Raw genomic sequence first — 18,331 nt, 5'->3', positions numbered from 1 at the left:
AGCAGGAAGTGGCTGTGCTGTTAACAATACCTCCTATTGAATCTCAAGATTACCTTTGTGCTGGGCTCCACTGGAGAGGAAGGATACTTTGTAGGGGGTCTGAGAGCCTGGTTGGCAAGTTCAGTGGATTAAGAGGGTTTGGTAGAATGCCTGATGCTCAGAATTTGAGTGGAGATGAAAATATCTAGGGATCAACTATCTAAAATAAATACAACATACACAACTGCATTTGCAAATCAGACAATGCTATTCTTAGCTTGCAGCATGTAAATTGCCCCTCAAACCAAACTTCTATTATTATTTTTTTGGCTTGGACATGGAACTTAAAAAAATAATTTTTTTACACAATGCAAGTCGTAATCAACCTGGCCTTCCCATTTTACTAAATGAGAAAAGGGTCTTGTAGGAGAACAATGGAACAGATATCCAATTATGGAAAAAGTCAAGAACCATTAATTTATAAGGATACTATGACTTACATAATGATTCTTACCAGGCTTCCATGCTTTCCAGGTTTAAAAGTTCACTAGACTATGATCTGACAATCAAAAGGCAAGAGTGGGCTCACTGGCCCATGAGCCAGATTCCACACCTATGTGTTGATTTTCTGTACTGGGAGAAGTCCTTCCAAAGCTTGTAATTCATTTAAACTTCATATCTTTCATAAATATTTCAAAAATCTTAGTTTCTGACCACCTTTCAAAATTATAAACTCTGAGCAATTCTTAAAATGAACTAAATCATGTTCAAGGAGGGCTCTCCTCTGTTTTTCAGCACAGCAGCAGGCAATTCCCCCTCTTCTTTTCTTCCTCCCTTCCTTACCTTTTCAGATTTCTACAACTTTGTTACCAAGCAACAGAGAGAGAAATGTAACTGCCGATCATTGATTTTTCCAAGGGTTAAGATCCCTTCTATTGTTATAGAGTGAAGAAGAGAACAATAAATAAAAGTAAAAGGAAAAAAATATTCTACCATAGTCAATGACAATATAATAAAAGGAGGAAAAGAAGAAAAGCAAGTCTTAAATATTATAGTGTGGCTTTTTAAGACGAGATGGGAATGACAAATTTCAAATGACAATTTTATTGGAAAAAGATTAAATTCAAATAAATATTTTCCAAAGACATTTTCATTCAATTTTTTCGTTTAATTTAATTTACATTTTGTAATTTTTTTCAAGGGGATGTGAGCAAGGTTTTCTATTCATCCCACTATGCAAAATAGTCATAATTAAGGAATTTTACATAGCTACTATTTTTCCATTCTCTCTCGCATTAGCAAGTATTAAGTAGCAATAGGCTGGAAAGGCTCCCTTGGTGCTATTTTCAACACTGGATTCAGGGCTACAATTGTGGCACCTTCATGTCCCAACCCAGCTTCTGAACCAGCTCTGTCTGAAGAAGTAGAAGCTACCGATTTGTTCATAAACACAGATGCCTTGTTCTATTTAGGTCCTTAAGTTAGAGTTTACTTACCTATGCCAACAACACAGACATCTGCACGGAGAACCTTTCCACTCTTCAGTACAACTTCCTTAAGCTTTAGGAGAAACAAATGAAAATCACAGTTATTTTAAGGACAAAACTAAACAAGAAGCACTCAACCAATTTGGAATCTCAGGCTGCATTTACTCAAGATGCTGACTGCACAGTAGCCTGTGACTACTGTGCAGTAGTGTTGTGTGGCAGAAAGTGTGAGTATTGCTCAGTCAGCATCATGAAAAAGCCATTTATCAGTGCTACTGTGCATTAACTCAAGTGTGCCAAATGACTCAACTGTAATTTTGCTTCAATGAAGAAATCATTTTACAGCATTTTTAATCCTGGGTCTCAGCTATGTAATGTGAAACAGATGTAATTCCTTTAGCTGTACAGGGTTTTAGTTTCTAATGACAGTGGTAATGGAAGACCCCAATCACACTTGCCACTCTCTATGCTGGTGGTCACCAGGCCATCTTACCTCCTAATTGCCATCCCAATTCCTGATTGAGTTGGAATTGAAAGATCTCAAAAAAGACCAATTACAAAAATACAGCCATGAATATGATAATGGAAGTATATGAATTTAATACAACAGCATATAGAAGACATAATAGAACACAAATAACAGTAAAAACTACATCCCTCTTAGGTGTCCTCCTGACTCCTAAGAGCATAATCTAATGAATATGCACCACTGGGCTGAAGCACGTTTGGACTGAGCATTGAACTGAACCTGCTCTTTGGTGATGCCACAGTATACATTCTTTTCTGACAGTGTACGTATGGGACCATAAGAAAAAATTATATTCCCTTAGCCACAACTATGGGGATCCAGTCAGGGTGAAAGGCCATTCCAAACCTAGCTGCCCTCAGGAGTAGTGGGTAAGGCACATAAATTTTTATAGGCAGCAGCATGCAAGGGAGTGTCACATCTTGCCATCTTTGTCTCCCCGGCAACAATACCCAGGTACTTACTTACAGCTGGGTTGACTGGGGAAGCCTTTGGCACCATTCCAGAGCACAGCCTCAGCTCATGCCTCTGAAGCCAGTGCAAGATACCTGAATTACTCTACCATTGCACTTTACATGGGGAATTAGTAGTGAACCCTACATTTAATTTGTGTAATAATTTCCATTAGAAACATATGAACCCAGCTCACTTCACTTCTGATATCCCAAGTTAGGGTGTCTGCCAACCACTACTACCCCAGTATTATGTGGATTCAGCTTCAGTTTATTCACCCACATTGAATACCCAACTGCAGCCATGTACTGGGTAAGGACTGAGACTGTGGGACACAGGTTCAATGAAAGATAGAGAGAGAGAGAGAGAGAAGGAAAGAGAGAGCTGGATGTTATCATCATACTGATGGTATCTCAGTCCAAATCTCTGCATAATTTCACACAATGGTCTCATATACACAATAAACAGGAGGGTTCATTAGAGTCTAGATGAAGCCCTGGAGGACCCCCAGAAACGATCTCAAGGAGACAATGATAAGGCAGGCTATGGCTTTTAATATATTGTATTTACTTGAATACAAGATGACCCTGATTATAACCTGAATAATTAGATTTTATATATGGATAATTTACAAATTTGTTATAATTTTCCAGGTATAGAATATAGAATCTAATTACTGGAGGTTTGCCTTGAATTTGTCCCTCTCCTACTGCTACAGTAGGGAGTATAAATCTGGGAGGTAGATGCCCCCCCTCCCCTCAGCCCCACAACCTTCATCCCCCTGCAGCCCCTTCCCCTCACTTTCTGTCACCCCCTTCTTTTCCTGAGCACATAGAAGTGAGGGGCAAATTTGAAAACACCGACTTAGAAATAAATATGCCTATAGTAATTTGCAAATAGTATAAACCATGCATGATATTAGTCCAAAGCCCAAAGACTCATGATTTACCATGTAGTTAACTGGGCTGGGCCCCAGTAGAGTCAACAGCATTACAAGCCATGGTGACCCCACAGCTCAGTAACTGCTCAGTATGTGTGTATACTCCAAATATCCTCCAAAATGATCCGTGTGCTAATCAGACCCCCTTCCCATACTCATGACTAGAAATGGGTGTTCTTGTCACAAATCCTGGGATCCTCCAAAAATGTATATGCAGATGAGGCAGAGGGCAACCTGGTCTAGCTTCACCTCATGAAGGCAGGGTCACACTAATAATATATGACAGGCTGATAAAAGGGGTGACAAAGGGATTCTAGATGAACCATTTGGGGCCATGTTTCATGATGCTTGCCAGGCATTTAAGGCTGGTGAAGAAACAGAAATAATGGGAAATGGGAAATAAAGGTACAGCTCAGCTGTAGCGAAGAGGAAGCTGAAATGTATGCAATGTAGTGGCTCACCATGACTTTAAAAGAGACAGCACTTAGGGGGACTAAGCACAATGGGCACTACCACATCTTCAATTAGGCTGCACTAAACTATATGTATGGTAGGTTCCTATCAGTGATCACAGCTTGGCGGGTGCCAGAAAGGAAGCCTAGGTCCCTGGGGGGAATTTCATCCTGGTGGACCTTGAAGGAAACACTAAGTCCTAGATAGACTTTGTCTTCCTCTCCAAGGAGTAGAAGGCAAAGAAAGCCTGATCCACACCTGTCTCTTTCTCAGACTGCTGCCTCCTTACAATCCAGGCTGAAATGAGAGGACAGCTGGAAAATGGAAGAGGGGCCTGCTGGAAGATGAAAAGATCTAATGCAGTTTCAGAGAGCACTACACAAGCTGGAGGATGGTCAAAGATCTGTACCCATACCAGACAGAGTGGTAGGCCAGTCTGTCAAACAGAGGACCAAAGCTTCTTTCAGCAGGCTGGCAAGTAGCGAGCCTTCTTTCAAAAAAGGCAACATGAGCACCTGACCTCTAAGATGCAGGCCCTGCACAGGCAGGCAGCAGCATGTTGGGATGTGAGGGAGGAATAGACGGAAGGAGACAATATTATTTGGGGGGGGCTGAGTGCATGCATCAGTATGAGAACTACAACTCCCATCGTGCTCTGCATGGTGCAACATATGCACAGTTAGCTTCTTCTTCCTCAGCTTTGCAGAGCTGCGTGTGCGTGGGGTGCTGGCCTGGCTGCACATCGAACTCTGCCATGGTACTGTTGCTGTCGCCAGCTGCTGCAAAATTAGTTTAGGGGGGGCTAAGCGCCCCCAAGCCCCAGCCTTCCACCACCTATGGAGGGATGACATGCAGGAGGTGAAGGCCCAGATTGGTGCCTGGTACCAGGAGAAGGCCAGGCAAAAGATCTTCCAGGCCAGGGCCCCCTGGGTGGAGGAGGAGGAGTGGTCTGCTTACTTTAGCAGGTTAAAGAAGAGCAAAGAGAAGCCCATGAAGTGTCTGAGAGGTGGAGCAGAAGTGGAGCACCGGTTGAAGGAAGGCATGCTGGAAACAGCAGCTGCCTTCTACTGAGAGCTCTACACCATGTGACTGGAGGACCAGGGGCCATGCAACAGTGCCTGCAGGGTCTCACCCAAGTCCTTGGGGAGGCTGAACAGCAGCAGCTAGAGGAGGAGTGGATGCTGAAGGGTCCGAGGGAAGAGTTGAATAACTGGAGGACTATTAGCTTCCTGAATTTTGATTAGAAGCTGCTGGCCAAAGTCTTGGCCAAGCTATTTAAATCCGTCCTAGGTTCAATCATACACGAGGACCACTTCTGTTCGGTGCCATGATGCTAGATCCACAGGGCCCTGTTGCAACAGAGAGATGTGCTCCCGTTAGAAAGCAACAGAGGGTTGCCATGCTGAACCTGGACCTGGAGAAGGCCTACAACAGAGTATCATACTGGTTTCTCTTCATCTGAGGTGGATGGGCATCCCTTCCACCTTCATCGGCTGGATAAGGTGGCAGATCCCCGGCTGGGCTTGCAGAGAAATGGTGGGCCTGGACACCAAAGGCATGCTCTGCCATGCTGCTGAACAGGCAGCCAGGCTGCAGCAGACACCCACAGGCCAGGGTGAGAGTCAGAACCCCAGCCCCACATAGGCACAGGCTACAGGCAGAGTAGAAGGCAGGCGCCAGGCATGGCAAGTACTCCCTAGGGCCAGGAGGCGACAGGTGTTCTCAGCACCTGCTGGCACCAGCAGGGCACATGGGGGCAAGCAAGAGACAGGGGTGGCTCAAACCAACCCAGAACTTCTTATGAAAGGCCATGCTGACCCCAGGAGAGGGGGAACACTGACTCAGGTCAGCCTGTGCACAGTGTTCCTCCATGGAAACAGAAGACCAGGAGCCAAGGACTAGAAGCACTGCAGCTCTCTGGACAGAATCCTGACTGACATTCAGCTATAGAAGGTCAGGTACCTTTTGGGCTACTTTTAGGATTTGTGATACCCCTAGTCCTACATTACTCAAAAGGTTCAGTCCAGGATGCACTGGCCTACTTGAACTTAATTCAGATAAAGGGCAAGACCTGAAGAGCTTTGCTGCCTGAGGAAAGGCGGCTGAGATACCCTGCCAGACCAAAGGAAGGCTGGAAGCAGGCATGGACACAGCCATTTGAGTTTTTCTTTACACAGGCCAAACCCCAGTGATCCTGTGTGACAGGCCCCCCCCGCCCCGGGCCCCAAGGTGATCAGCCAACCCCCTGTCTAAGCCGGTCTGCACTGCTCTCAACCACCAAGCTTTGATGTAACTAAATAGATGTGAAGCGGGAAGGCCTCCCCATTTTAAGGCCCTGGCACCTTAGGCCAAATATACAGCTCCGTACCACCCTGTCCTAAGCCTTACACTGTGTCCCAAGCCTCACAGATGGCATTCAGTTCTACTACTCCCCCAGCCCCCTTGGCCTATCTGGACCTTGCTGGGCTGCCCTTGGCCTATCTCACTCACACTGACTTCTCTCTGGGCCTATTGCACACCATATGACTCCTCACTGGGTCTAACTCTGACACAGACCTCAGGCCCTACTCAGTGGACCCTGGCCCTTCACCCTGAGCCTCTCACTCCCCAGGCCCGATGTTTTTCTGTCAGGGTGTGTTCCCCTAGCCTTTGGTCTCCACTGGGTCACCCACAAAGCAGCAGGGGCTGAGACTTTCTGGTGCCCCATCCTCGCCTTTCACTAGGGAGACACAGGTGTGGCATTTCCTGGGGGCTGCCCCATCACTGACAGCCCCACCACACCATCCTACCCTAGCAGGGTGCAGTTTCAGGTCTTACCCAGGACCCTTGTTCTTCTTTGGAGTGTCTCTTCACATAACCAAGGTCCTTCTACCAACTCTGGCCCTAATTCTGCTTCCTGCCTGGCCGCTTATGTCTCTGCCTTCAGGTGGTCCTCCTCACTCCCTTCATACGGGCTCAGGTGGCCTTGGCTCCCACCTTTTGCCAGTGGTCCCTCACCCAAGGGACCTTTGCCCACTAAGGGCCTGGCTCCACTCTCCGGCCAGTCAGGGTGCCAGGGCTCTCTGCAGCCCTGGCCTCCCCCTTGCTATGGCACCTTTGCCCTTTGACCCCTCCTAGGTCCTAGCCCCAGCCTGTGCCAGTCGAGGTAGAGAAAACCCTCCTGGCCTCCTGCCCCCTCACCCTCTATCTCTCTCAGCCTATACTCTTCCGCTGGCTCTGGGGCCTCACATCTCCCTCTGCTCTTTGGCCCCACTCTTCTTCCAGCACTCCCTTCTCTCTGGCACTGCTCTATTAGTGCCTCAGCCTCCAAGCTCTGTGGGGCTGTTCCCCCTCATCTGGCAGCCTGCTGGGCTAGCAGAGCTGGCTCATCTCCCCCTGCTTCTTAGGCTACAGGGTGTCCCTGGGGACCCTGCTTCTGTTTCCCCATTCTCACAGCATCTGCCAGGCTAGGTCCCCTGGAATCTCCTTCATCCCCATAGTTCCTACCTTTTCCTCCAGGTTGTTCCTGGGGCTGCAGTCCTCTAGCTAGGGAGTATAACTCCCCTGGTTCTTCAGAGGAAACTCAGACTGCAGCCCTCACTGACCTCAGTCAGCTTCTTCCCCTGGCAGTTACATGAGCCTCGCAACTTGCAGCACCTGCTCACCTCTTAACTGGCAAGCTGCTTAATGAGGGCTGGCCTCATCTGCCACACTTGCTCTGCCCTGCTGACCTACCCTTAAAGTGGCAGACACACCCAATGTGCCCTGCCACACACCTTCCCCCTTAAATTCGCTCTCCCGAGTAGGGTTCTCCTGACGGAGTTTCTCTCTTGGCTGGTCAGATGTCCCCAGACCAGCCTGCTGATCTCACAGGGGCATGTACAACCTGTGCACTGCCACACCCTGGAACTGCAGCGGAGTCGGGAAGGCACAGCCGAGACGTGCTGACTCCAGCAAACGCAGTCCCTTTCTGTCATGGATTTTTCCCCACTGAGCAACAAGGATGCATGCCTGTCATGGCCAGGTGTCTGTACCAAGCACTGACAAGAACACTCAAATGAAAGGGGTGGGGCATTGAGGAGGAGGAGCCCCACAGAAAATCCATAGATGTCTAGACTCAGACTGATCTCACCCAACTCTCTTCACTCAGGTACCACCTTTTGATATACTTTTTCAGTTATAGCAAGTCGTGGAAGATGAGATAATAAAACAAGAGAGTGAGACATCTGCTGAGCGCACAGCATGCAGGCCCCTTCCCAGTATAGCCACTAAGCCTGTGCCCCTCCACATGAGGTTTTCTTGTATGTGAATATAAGATGAGGAGCTTTGTTTCCTAGGCTGATTGGGGGCAGAAAAAACCTCATCTGACATTGAGTAAAGATAGTAATATTTCTGTGCTAACTGTCTTCATGTTGTAAGAATGTTGCATGTCTCAGCTTTCCATGGGCTAACTTATATGGTGGTGAGAATGGATTAAAGAAACAGTGAGAGATGTCTCTTTCATAGGCAAAATGGAGTTTCATTACCTACAGGATTGGAATAACTTTGTAAAGCATCAAAAAGGTTGTATGGGTAGCTCCCAAGAAGCTCAAGGAGACAAGCATAACAACTGGCACAGCGGGTTGGATGGGGAGTATGTCAGCTTCTGACTAAGGGGGCTGAAGAAGGAGATGGGTGAGCAGCAATTCCAGGAGCTGGGCATACCAGAGAGAGAACTGAGTTAACTTTGGATTGCTCAGGGCTGTGCAGGCTAGACTGGGGAAAGACTGGGGACAGAGGGACTGCTGAAGCCTTTGGAAGGAGTAAGATCTTCTTGCTCTATGGTCTTTAACCCAGTAAATGTTTTTGCTGAAGAAGAGCTGCCTGTTCTGCTGTTTTGAACTTTGGGTTGTCCTTGTTCTCCCCAACAGGCAAGGGCTGAACAATTGTAGACTAACATACATCAGGTACCCTACCCTTCTGAAGGAAAGCATCTACAACCTGACCTGAATGGCTTCAGTCTCCCCCAGCTGGCTTCTACAAGCCAGAAGTAAGGACATTTGGGGTGATATGTTTTATTGGACTAATTGGAGAGTTCAGAATAGATCTTAGTCAAGTTTTTGAGGTTTAGCAGATATCACCTAATGAATATTACCAAAAAATCCTTGTATCTCATATACTTCCTGGACCATCATGGCCATAGGATCACTCCAACTCTACCTTTTACAGGCCAGGACAGACACAGGTCCAGTTCACAACTGGTCCCCACATCCTGCTCACCCCCAAACACACCCTCTGCATTAGCAGGCAACAATGACTGAAATTAATCCATGAAAATTAGACAAGACTGAGCTTCTCCAACTGCAAACTCTGACTTCGCAGTTAGGCTGGTGGTCCCTAAGCCACAGCATATGTGGGTGATTTTGTCTGCAAAGAAGGTAACAAACTTGTCACAATGAACTGTAGATGATTCAGTTTCTGAATGAAGATAACCTGGGTTAATTATGCCATCCATCACCCAGAACAGTTTTACCAGATGGCACTTTGTAGGTGAAATGGCAATGGAGAAGAATAGTTTCCCCACTGCTACTCCTGTTACAATATAGTCCCTTAAAAAGGAACTGTGCTGGCAGAGCTGACCCTAGGTGTGTGTGGGGCCTGGGGCATATCAGGTTGTGCAGGGCCTATGCAGGGGGGGATCAGCCAGAGCATGGAGTCAGCATCGCGCAAGCACTGTCTGTGGGGCCCCCCAAAGCACGGGGCCTGGGGTGGTCGCCCTGATTCACACCCCCCCCGGATGGCTCTGTGAGCTGAAGTCAATCAGCTTTGACATAGGTGGAGAGCTAGCTGTACTCTAACTGCTTACCCTCCTGCTTTAGCATCCTTGTATGCCAGGAAGATCTGTGCCACCACAACAGTGGGAATGGACACCTGGGTGCACTATGTCTATGGCCAGGGTCAATATGGCTATTTCATAGTTCAACCAGGCTGTCAAAAAAGTAGTTTTCAAGGGCAGTGGGAGAATACCAAGAGAATTCTGGATTTCCATCAGTTCCATGAGTCACTGGGGGCAAACCAGCCTAGCTAGTCCATCAGAGGTCTCAGTATTGGGCCCTGTACCTTTAGATCCCCCAGTGCGAGGGGGCAAACCAGCCTAGCTAGTCCATCAGAGGTATCAGTATTGGGCCCTGTGCCTTTAGATCCCCCAGTGCGAGAAGCTGTGCCTTTAGAAGGTAATGGTCTGACCATGACAGGTGTCTTTAGAGTAGTATTTTCCCTTTTGGGGTTATGGTGGATTCCACATGTTCCTTTGAGGCCCCCTTGCCCTCCCTAGCTTCCCACATACTCAAACCAGGGCCAGGCACAGTCACTTCTTTTTTGTCCTTCCATAACTCCTCAGTACTAGTATCTACCAAAGCATCAGGCATTGTACCTTGCCCTCCTGTTCCCGCAGTTCAGACACCTCAGTCTGCATGTAGAACTTCACCCTGTTGTTTTCAAAGATCTGTGAGAGAAAAGGGACAGTGCTTTTACAATGTTGGAATTGCTGCCAGCTTATAGAATATCTGGCTACCCTCTAAAATCTCACTTTTCCCTTTCTGTTATATAGCTTTGGACTTGGCTTGAATATGCATTAGAAACAGATAGTCCAAGTATCTTTTACCCAGATACATTTCTATTTTAACTTTGCCTTATAAGGGCTGAAAATCCATAAGCCTGTTGCATTTAGACTACTAATGAAATCCATTAGCCTGTTGCATTTAGGCTACTAATAACATGATAAAGTCAAAGCTTTCTTTTTGATGTTATCCACTGTGCAGGACTTCATCACTTCAAAATTGTGCACAAGTATTAAAACATTGCATAAACAAAATATAATGCTGACATTAACTACTGACAGCTGGGGGGTCAGGCACATAGAATCATCTGTCCTCTCTTCAGCAGGTATCACATTTCTTGTTTCCAAAATTACCCCCTAAAGGACTGGAAAATCATAATCACCTTCATGATTGCTCGACCAACTTTCTCCCCAAAAATCTTCATGAAAGGTACCTCTTCCAGTTCAACCACAGATACTGAATGAGCCTTTCCTGTGAGATAGGCTGCTACCTCCATCCCTAGAAAACAGAAACAGGGTACAAATTATAGCCATCAATACTGGTGGTCTAGTCGTAGATGGAGTCCCACTAGGTCTCCATTATCCCTATGAGATCATATTCATTTTTGCTTAGCAGAAGGGCCATTTCCCCCTGTTTGTTCCCCATGCTCCTGGCATTTGTGTAGAGGCAGCTAAGCCTGCCGTCAGAAGTCCTGGGCTTCCCTGTCTTCTTAGAAAAGTCCCATACTTGGGCTGGGGCAGGAATGAGTTCCCTTGTGTTACCTGACCTGCTGATTCTGTGGTTGTCACTTCCAAGGCTTGCACTAGTGATCATCCACCCATCCCCCATAAGTTGCTAAGTTCTACTGCAGTAACACTACTATTTTACTAATAATACAGATTTTGTACCATGGGAAGAGATGTCAGACAGGTTCAACGGGCCTCACAACATGATTCCTTGCAATGGAAACTAGAATTACTATCTTGAGATAGTAAAAGCATTAGCAGGATGGACTAAAACCAAGCCACCTGGTCCTTCTGTGCTATATCTGAAATTCCTCAGAGGTGAAAGCCATATAAAAGGCCTTGAAGAATAAATTAATATGGAAAACTGTATTTAGCAAATTGATGAACAATGTTGCATTTGAAAGCTTCTCTAACTTTAGTCCAACCATACAGCTGGTCCAATAAAAGATACCACCTCAAAAAACTCCTTCCCATTTAGCAAATTATAATTTAAAGCTATAACATTTAGAGTAAGAGAGCTAGGAGAGAGACATATTCTGTGGTTGGAGCTGTATTAAAAATCCAAAATATAACTCAATGAATTACGCATTGCAAATAACATTCATTATTAATTTAGCTCTTTTCTTGTTTGTGAACCAGTCTCAATTTCTTTGAATGCATTTGTTAAAAGGATAGACAAGATTTTTGGGGTAAATGTGAAAATCTTTTATTAGACCAACTAAGTAGTTGGAAAAATTGTTCTCTGCAAGTTTTCAGGCACAAACACCCTTCTTCAGGCATAGGGAGAGTCTGCTGGTGTGTGTGCGTGCTCTCCTGGGAGGAATAGAAGCCAGCTGTTAAAAGGAAGCACTTGTCCAGTACTGGCAAAGAAAATTTAGAGGAAGTGTTTAGTTATGAAATGCAAGTTTCTCAGTTTTTTTGGTGTAGGGTTTGAATCCTCATGACACAGGTTAGGCATCAGCCAGACTCTTCTCCAAGGCTCCTTTTCAAGCTGGCTTTCTGGGCAGACAAGAGAGGGAGATGCATGGGACCAGGAGGAAAAAGCAAGTTGGAAAGCTTGTGGCTCATTGTGATTGCTACTGCCCTAGAAAAGCACAGGCTTTGAGTTCTAGATCAGATCCTTGCCTCAAAATGGTACTGCTCTTTATTTTACACAATGAATCCTGAATGCAAGAAGCCATAACTAAGCCTCAGAATGAACAGTGGGCAGTGCCTGACCTGTAGTGTAGGGGGAAGAGGACTGTGCTAGGAGGTCAGAGAACGGCAGATTCAAGCTCTTTTGAACAAGGAGGAGCAAAGCTTAGGAAGGTTGCTGCCACTTTCCCCACCCCTCACTCTCCCCGCTATCATTTCTCTGGGATGTAGGTATCTGGCCTCAGAGTGCATGCTTGATTTAGACATGCATGCTTAGTCATCTGCATTCATAAAGCCAGGGCCAAAAATAGCTAAGTAGACAGCTAGAAAAGTGCCATTTAGACACACAAAGGGAAATAGCATTCTACCTATAGTTTATGAGTTTGCACTGAGGGTACTGGAGCTGTTATGTGGCTGGTGTGAAATGGAACATTAATACACTTGGTGCAGGACACACAGAGCAATAAGCCTATCTTGGATATCCTTCTTGAGTGTTAAATAAATGATTTTTCCTACATAAAAGGGGTAATCCTTAAGAATACTTTGTTTCTATCATTAAAGATAGCTTTTGACATAAGGAAATACACTATCCACATTAAACAGACAATATTGTTACTGTATTACTCTTGCCTACAAATGCAGGTATCAAATTTATTTGCAATTAGTTACTACTCAGTAACACATATGTAGACATGACCTGGGACCAAATTTACTCCCAGGTTAGTCCTGCCACTAGGGGGTTGCCCTGAGGCCAGCCCCAGGGATCCGGGGTGGGAACCTCTCCTGCGCATCGATGCCAGCAGCAATGTCCTTCTCAGCAGCAGGGGACAGGGATGTACAGCACAGCCACACATAGCCCTCCAGGTGGCAGCAGAGGTAGCGAGGAAGCCTGGGCTTGCCCCCACACCATTGTAGCTCAGGGTACCATGCCAGATGCGCAGATTTTCCCAGGGCACCATGGCCATCAGCAGCAGCAGGGTATAGTGGGTCAGGCACTCCTTGGTCCAAGCAAACAGCTCCTCACATACTGCCCAGGACAAATACAGCAGAGGCACACTTGGGGCACAGTGGGGATGTGGGGCAGGGAGCTGGCCCTGGGGTGCCTCCCCAGAGAAGCCCCCTGTAGGGAAGGCAGAGGCACAGGCACCTCCTTGTCCCAGTCATCCAGGAGCCCTGTGCTCCTCAACCCTGGGTGCCATTGGCTGGGTGGCAGCAGAGCAGAGTGGTTGACCTGTAGGAGAAGAGGGAAGGCAGTGGGGTCTGGAGCCATGGCAGCAGGTGCTGCCAGAAGCCTGGCCTGTCCTGCCTGGGAAAAGTGCAGGTGAGACATGCTGCCTGTGGCCAGCACCCAGCAGTCCACCAGGCCCAGAGGAGTGAGTGGGGATGGGGGGCTTGGTCAGTGGCTGTTTGTGCCCAGGCCTGCCCAACTGACTTACCATAATCCCTGGGCACCTGTGCACGCCTGATCCCTGATCTGAAGCAAGACAGCGCACAAGCCCTGGTACAGAGCATCTCATCTCAGAAATGTTACAAACCCACGCAAACAGCATCTTTCTCATGGTTCTACAGGCCCTGCAGCTACACACAGGGGAGAGGCCACACTTGGCAGCTGGGATGTGATCTCAGGATCGCTGCTGCCCACAGTCAGGGCCCGGCAGATGCACTGTCTCTGCCAGAGGAGGGCCTTGGACAGGACCCTCCTCCTGGACAGCCTGTTCAGAGGGGCAGCCACCTGCGCTGGGGGAGCACCAGCCACAATTACCCCTGGGTGAGCCCCCCACATGCTGCACTTACTGTGGAGTGCACCTGTGGGGGAACTGCCAGAGGCTGGCGTTCTGGCCATCTGTCCCTGGGCTCTGCCCCGTAGGCACCTCCACCCCATGGCCTCCCACCCTGGGACAGCACACAAAGGGCACTGAACATAGTTTTCATGGGGAAGAAGGTATTTTTATTGTTGGTGGGTGGGACGGGTGGTGGAGGGGCTCTGGTTGATGTGAGGGAAATAAAAACTTGTTCTTCTAAGACATGTCTGCAGTGAGTGTGGTGCTAGGAGTGGATAGGAGGGTTGAGGGGGTAGATATGGGAAGCAGTGCAGGCAGGCTAGAGTAGGGAGTGCTGGAGGAAGTGGTCGGCTAGCTCCTCCTGCACCAAGTTCCATGGCCCCATTGGTGGGTGCATGGCTCTCCTGGTACCTTGTGGGGAGGGGGGTGCTGCTGCCACCACAAGTGGTGATTCCACTACCAGGCATAGATTCATAGAAGTTATAGATTCACAGAAGTTAGGGGCTGGGAGGGACCTCATGAGATCATCAGGTCCAGCCCCCCTGCTCTTAGGCAAGGAAGAAAAGACTGATGGGGTCAGATGACCCCAATGAGGTGCATGTCCAGTTGTCTTTTGAAGATTCTGGAACCAACTTCCAAGGGAAGTGGTGCTGGCTCCTACCCTGGGGGTCTTTAAGAAGCGGCTCGATGCCTACCTGGCTGGGGGCAGTTGAGCCCAGTTTTACTCCTGCCCAGGCAGGGGGTCAGACTTGAAGATCTACAAGGTCCCTTCCGACCCTACTTCTATGACTCTATGATTCTATGATTTCCAGGATAGGTGACTATACCATGTCTGGCAGGAGTTTTTTCTAGACTCTGGACACATGAATCATAAAGAATTTTTTCCTTATGTCCAATCTGAAGCGATCCTCCAGCAGTTTATGTTCATTATTCCTAGTATTCCCCTGGGGCGCCCTGGTGAACAGATGCTCTCCCAGCCCCTGATGTTTGTCTCTTACATACCTATAGGCTGCCACTAAGTTCCCCCTAAGTCTTCTCTTTTCCAGGCTGAACAGTCCCATGTCCTTCAATCTCCCCTCATATGGCCTGTCCTCCAGACCTCTAATCATACACATGGCCTTCCTTTGGACTCTTTTAAGCTGCTCCACATCATTTTTGAAGTTCAGCGCCCAGAACTGGACACAGTACTCCACCTGAGGCCTCACCAATGCTGAGGAGAGCAGGAGGATGACATCCTCAGTCTTGCTTGAGATGCATCGGTTGATGCATGCCAGTGTACTGTTCGCTCTGCTGGCTATAGCATTGCATTGGTAGCTCATATTCATTCTGTGATTGATCATGACCCCAGGTCTCTTTCAGTTGTAGTACTAGCTAGTGTAGCACTGCCAAGTCTGCAAGTGTGTTGCAGATTATTTATCCCCAGATGGAGCACTTTACATTTGTCCCTGTTAAAGATAATCAGGTTTTGATTCACCCACCTTACAAGCCTGTGCAGGTCAGCCTGTATTCCCAGCCTGTCTTCCAGTGTGACCACACCCCCCCATATCTTGGTGTCATTCACAAACTTTGCCAACTGGTCCAAGTACTGAACCCTGAGGGACACCAGTGGTCACCTTATGTCATGTCGACTCAGTTCCATCTACAAACACTCTCTGGGTACGACTTCGGAGCCTGTTTCCTAGCCACTGGAGTGTTAAGTTGTTGAGGCTGTAATTTGCCAATTTTACCGTGAGGACATTGTGGGAGACCAAGTCAAAGGCCCTTTTAAAATCCAAGTATATGGCATCAACCTCATCTCCCTTATCCAGGTGACAAGTTACCTGATCGTAGAAGGAGATGAGGTTGATCAGGCATGACTTGCCTGCAACAAAGCCATGTTGGCTGTCTTTTAGAATACTGCCTTCTGTTAGCCCATCACTGATGGATTCTTTGATAAGTTTTTCCAGGATTTTTCCATGGATTGAGGTCAGATTGATTGGCTTATATTTCCCTGGGTCCTCTTTCCTACCATTCTTGGAGATAGGCACCACATTGGCCCTCTTCCACTCTTCTGTGACCTCTCCTGAGTGCCACAAGTTCTCAAATAGCTTTGCCATTGATTGTGCAGTGACATCAGCCAGTTCCTTCAGCACTCTTGGGTGTAGCTCATCCGGTCCTGTTGACTTGTAGATATCCAGCCTATCTAGATGTTTCCTCACAAGATCTTTGCTAATTATAAGTGGGTGATCTCCTCCACCTTGATCATCTTGTATCCTGTCAGGTATCCTTTGCCCACCGCACCTCCTCTGCCAAGACCTCATGGAAGAGTTCACCCTGGGCCTCACAGATGTTATGCAGCACACAGGATGCAATTATGACCTGTGGGAGGTTGTTCTTAGTGAACTCGAGGGGTGCACTAGCAGCCCTTGAGGTGGTCAAAGACGCACATCACCAGGGTGTGGGCCTGCCCCAGTCAGCAGTTAAAATGGACCTGGTAGGGGTCCAGCTGGCCAGTGTAGGGCTTCATGAGCAGATAGGTGGGGTCCTGAATGAGGCAGGGTGGGACCACCACAGTACCCAGCTTCAGGTCCAGCACCCCTGGCGTGAATCAGCCACTTTGCACCAGGGCTAGCAGGGTGGAGTTTCAGAAAATGAGGGTGTTGCAGGTGCTGCCTGCCCAGCCAGCGCTTGCATGTATGAAAGGTGCCATGGTGGTCCATGATAGCTTGGAGCACCAGGGGGTGAAAGCCCCTCTGCTGTAATAGGGGCAATCTCTATGGGGTGGGCAGGTGATGGGAGTGTGGGTCCTGTCCAGGGCCCTGATGCACTGGGGGAATCCCAGGGCATGGAACCCCACCACCACTGCCAGTGGGTCATGCACGTGGAGCATGGGCACTACACACCTCCAGGGTGGCCTCCCCAGCAGTGGCCTTGCCTACTCCGAACAGGTGGCTGATGTACCAGAGGCTGGCAGGTGTGGCCAGTTTCAGCAGGGTGAGAGGCAGCTGGGTGTCCATCGGGAGGGGCCAGTGTCCTGCTGTGCCAGGTGTGGCCAGAGCTGGCCCAGGAGGTCCAGGAAGGTGGCTCAGGTCATGCAGAATGCCTCCATCCATGGGAGACTGGTGCCTCCTGAGTCCGAGGGTCCCCCAGTGGCTGATTAGCGAACTGGGGGGGGGGAAACGACGGTCTCCCAAGGGCCGATTGCTGACCCTGGAACCACTTCTCTTGGCGTTCCCATGCCCCAGCTGGCGCCAATTTCAAGGGAGGCACCAGCCAGCACTTCTCGTGGTGGCCCAACTCCCTGGCTGGCCTATACCACCTATGCCTCCAGGCACCGCTCATCATCACAGATGTGATGGATGACATGCAGCCATGCATCCTGGCTGGTCTGGTGGACCCAGAGGCAGCAGGGCTGAAGGCCCACGAGGGTGATAGAAGCCTTGGTGGTAGCATCTTGGAGCCTACTGTCAGAATCCCTGCTGAGGTCCAGTCAGGCAGATGGAGTTGAGGTGGTGGCTGTGTGGTGGTGGCCCTAAGACAGCATGCAGCAGGCAGGCAGGTGGTTGCTGGGTGTGGGGGAGCTGGGAGGGCCCAGATAGCCATGGGCCAGCTGGTGGTCAGTGTGGTGGGCAAGCAGGGTGGCTAGCAGGATTTCATAGATTTCATAGACATTAGGGCTGGAAGGGACCTCGGAAGATCATCAAGTCCAGCCCCCTGCCCAAAGGGCAGGAAGTCAGCTGGGGTCATAGGATCCCAGCAAGATAAGCATCCAGTTTGCTCTTGAAGGTGTTCAATGTAGGCGCTTGAACCACCTCCGGTGGCAGGCTGTTCCAGACCTTGGGGGCTCGGACAGTAAAGAAATTCTTCCTTATGTCCAGCCTGAAACGGTCTTGTAGTAGTTTATGACCATTCGACCTAGTCGTCATCCCTTGGGGCGCTCTGGTGAACAAACGTTCCCCCAGATGCTGGTGGTCACCCCTGATAAACTTGTAGGTGGCCATCAGATCACCCGAGCCTGCGCTTTTTCACAGGCTAAAGAGCCCCAGGGCTCTCAGCCTGTCATCGTAGGGTCTGCTTCCCTGACCTCGACTCCCTCAAGCTTCTCCACATCCTTTTTGAATTGTGGAGCCCAAAACTGGACACAGTACTCCAGCTGCGGCCTCACTAAGGCCGAATACAAGGGGAGAATGACATCCCGGGATTTGCTTGAGAAGCATCTATGGATGCAAGCCAGCGTTTTGGTCGCTTTACTAGCTGCAGCATTGCACTGCAGGCTCATGTTCATCTTGTGGTCAA

General features: G+C 48.5%; 1 protein-coding gene across 1 annotated transcript in view; it reads right to left on the bottom strand.

The window, feature by feature from the left end:
* AIFM3 (apoptosis inducing factor, mitochondria associated 3) overlaps window positions 1–18,331 on the bottom strand; it is a 186,289-nt gene that overhangs the window by 42,766 nt on the left and 125,192 nt on the right. Inside the window, exons 11-13 of the mRNA XM_025216616.1 lie at window positions 10,799–10,914; window positions 10,230–10,301; window positions 1,476–1,539 (exon numbers count right to left, since the gene is read on the bottom strand). Coding sequence (XP_025072401.1) covers window positions 1,476–1,539; window positions 10,230–10,301; window positions 10,799–10,914 — 252 coding nt within the window. The remainder of the gene's footprint in view (window positions 1–1,475; window positions 1,540–10,229; window positions 10,302–10,798; window positions 10,915–18,331) is intronic.

This window comes from Alligator sinensis, unplaced genomic scaffold, assembly GCF_000455745.1.
Source record: "Alligator sinensis unplaced genomic scaffold, ASM45574v1 scaffold295_1, whole genome shotgun sequence".
Classification (NCBI taxonomy): domain Eukaryota; kingdom Metazoa; phylum Chordata; order Crocodylia; family Alligatoridae; genus Alligator; species Alligator sinensis.
The sequence above is the reverse complement of the archived record's forward strand: the minus strand, read 5'-3'. Positions and strand labels throughout refer to the sequence as shown.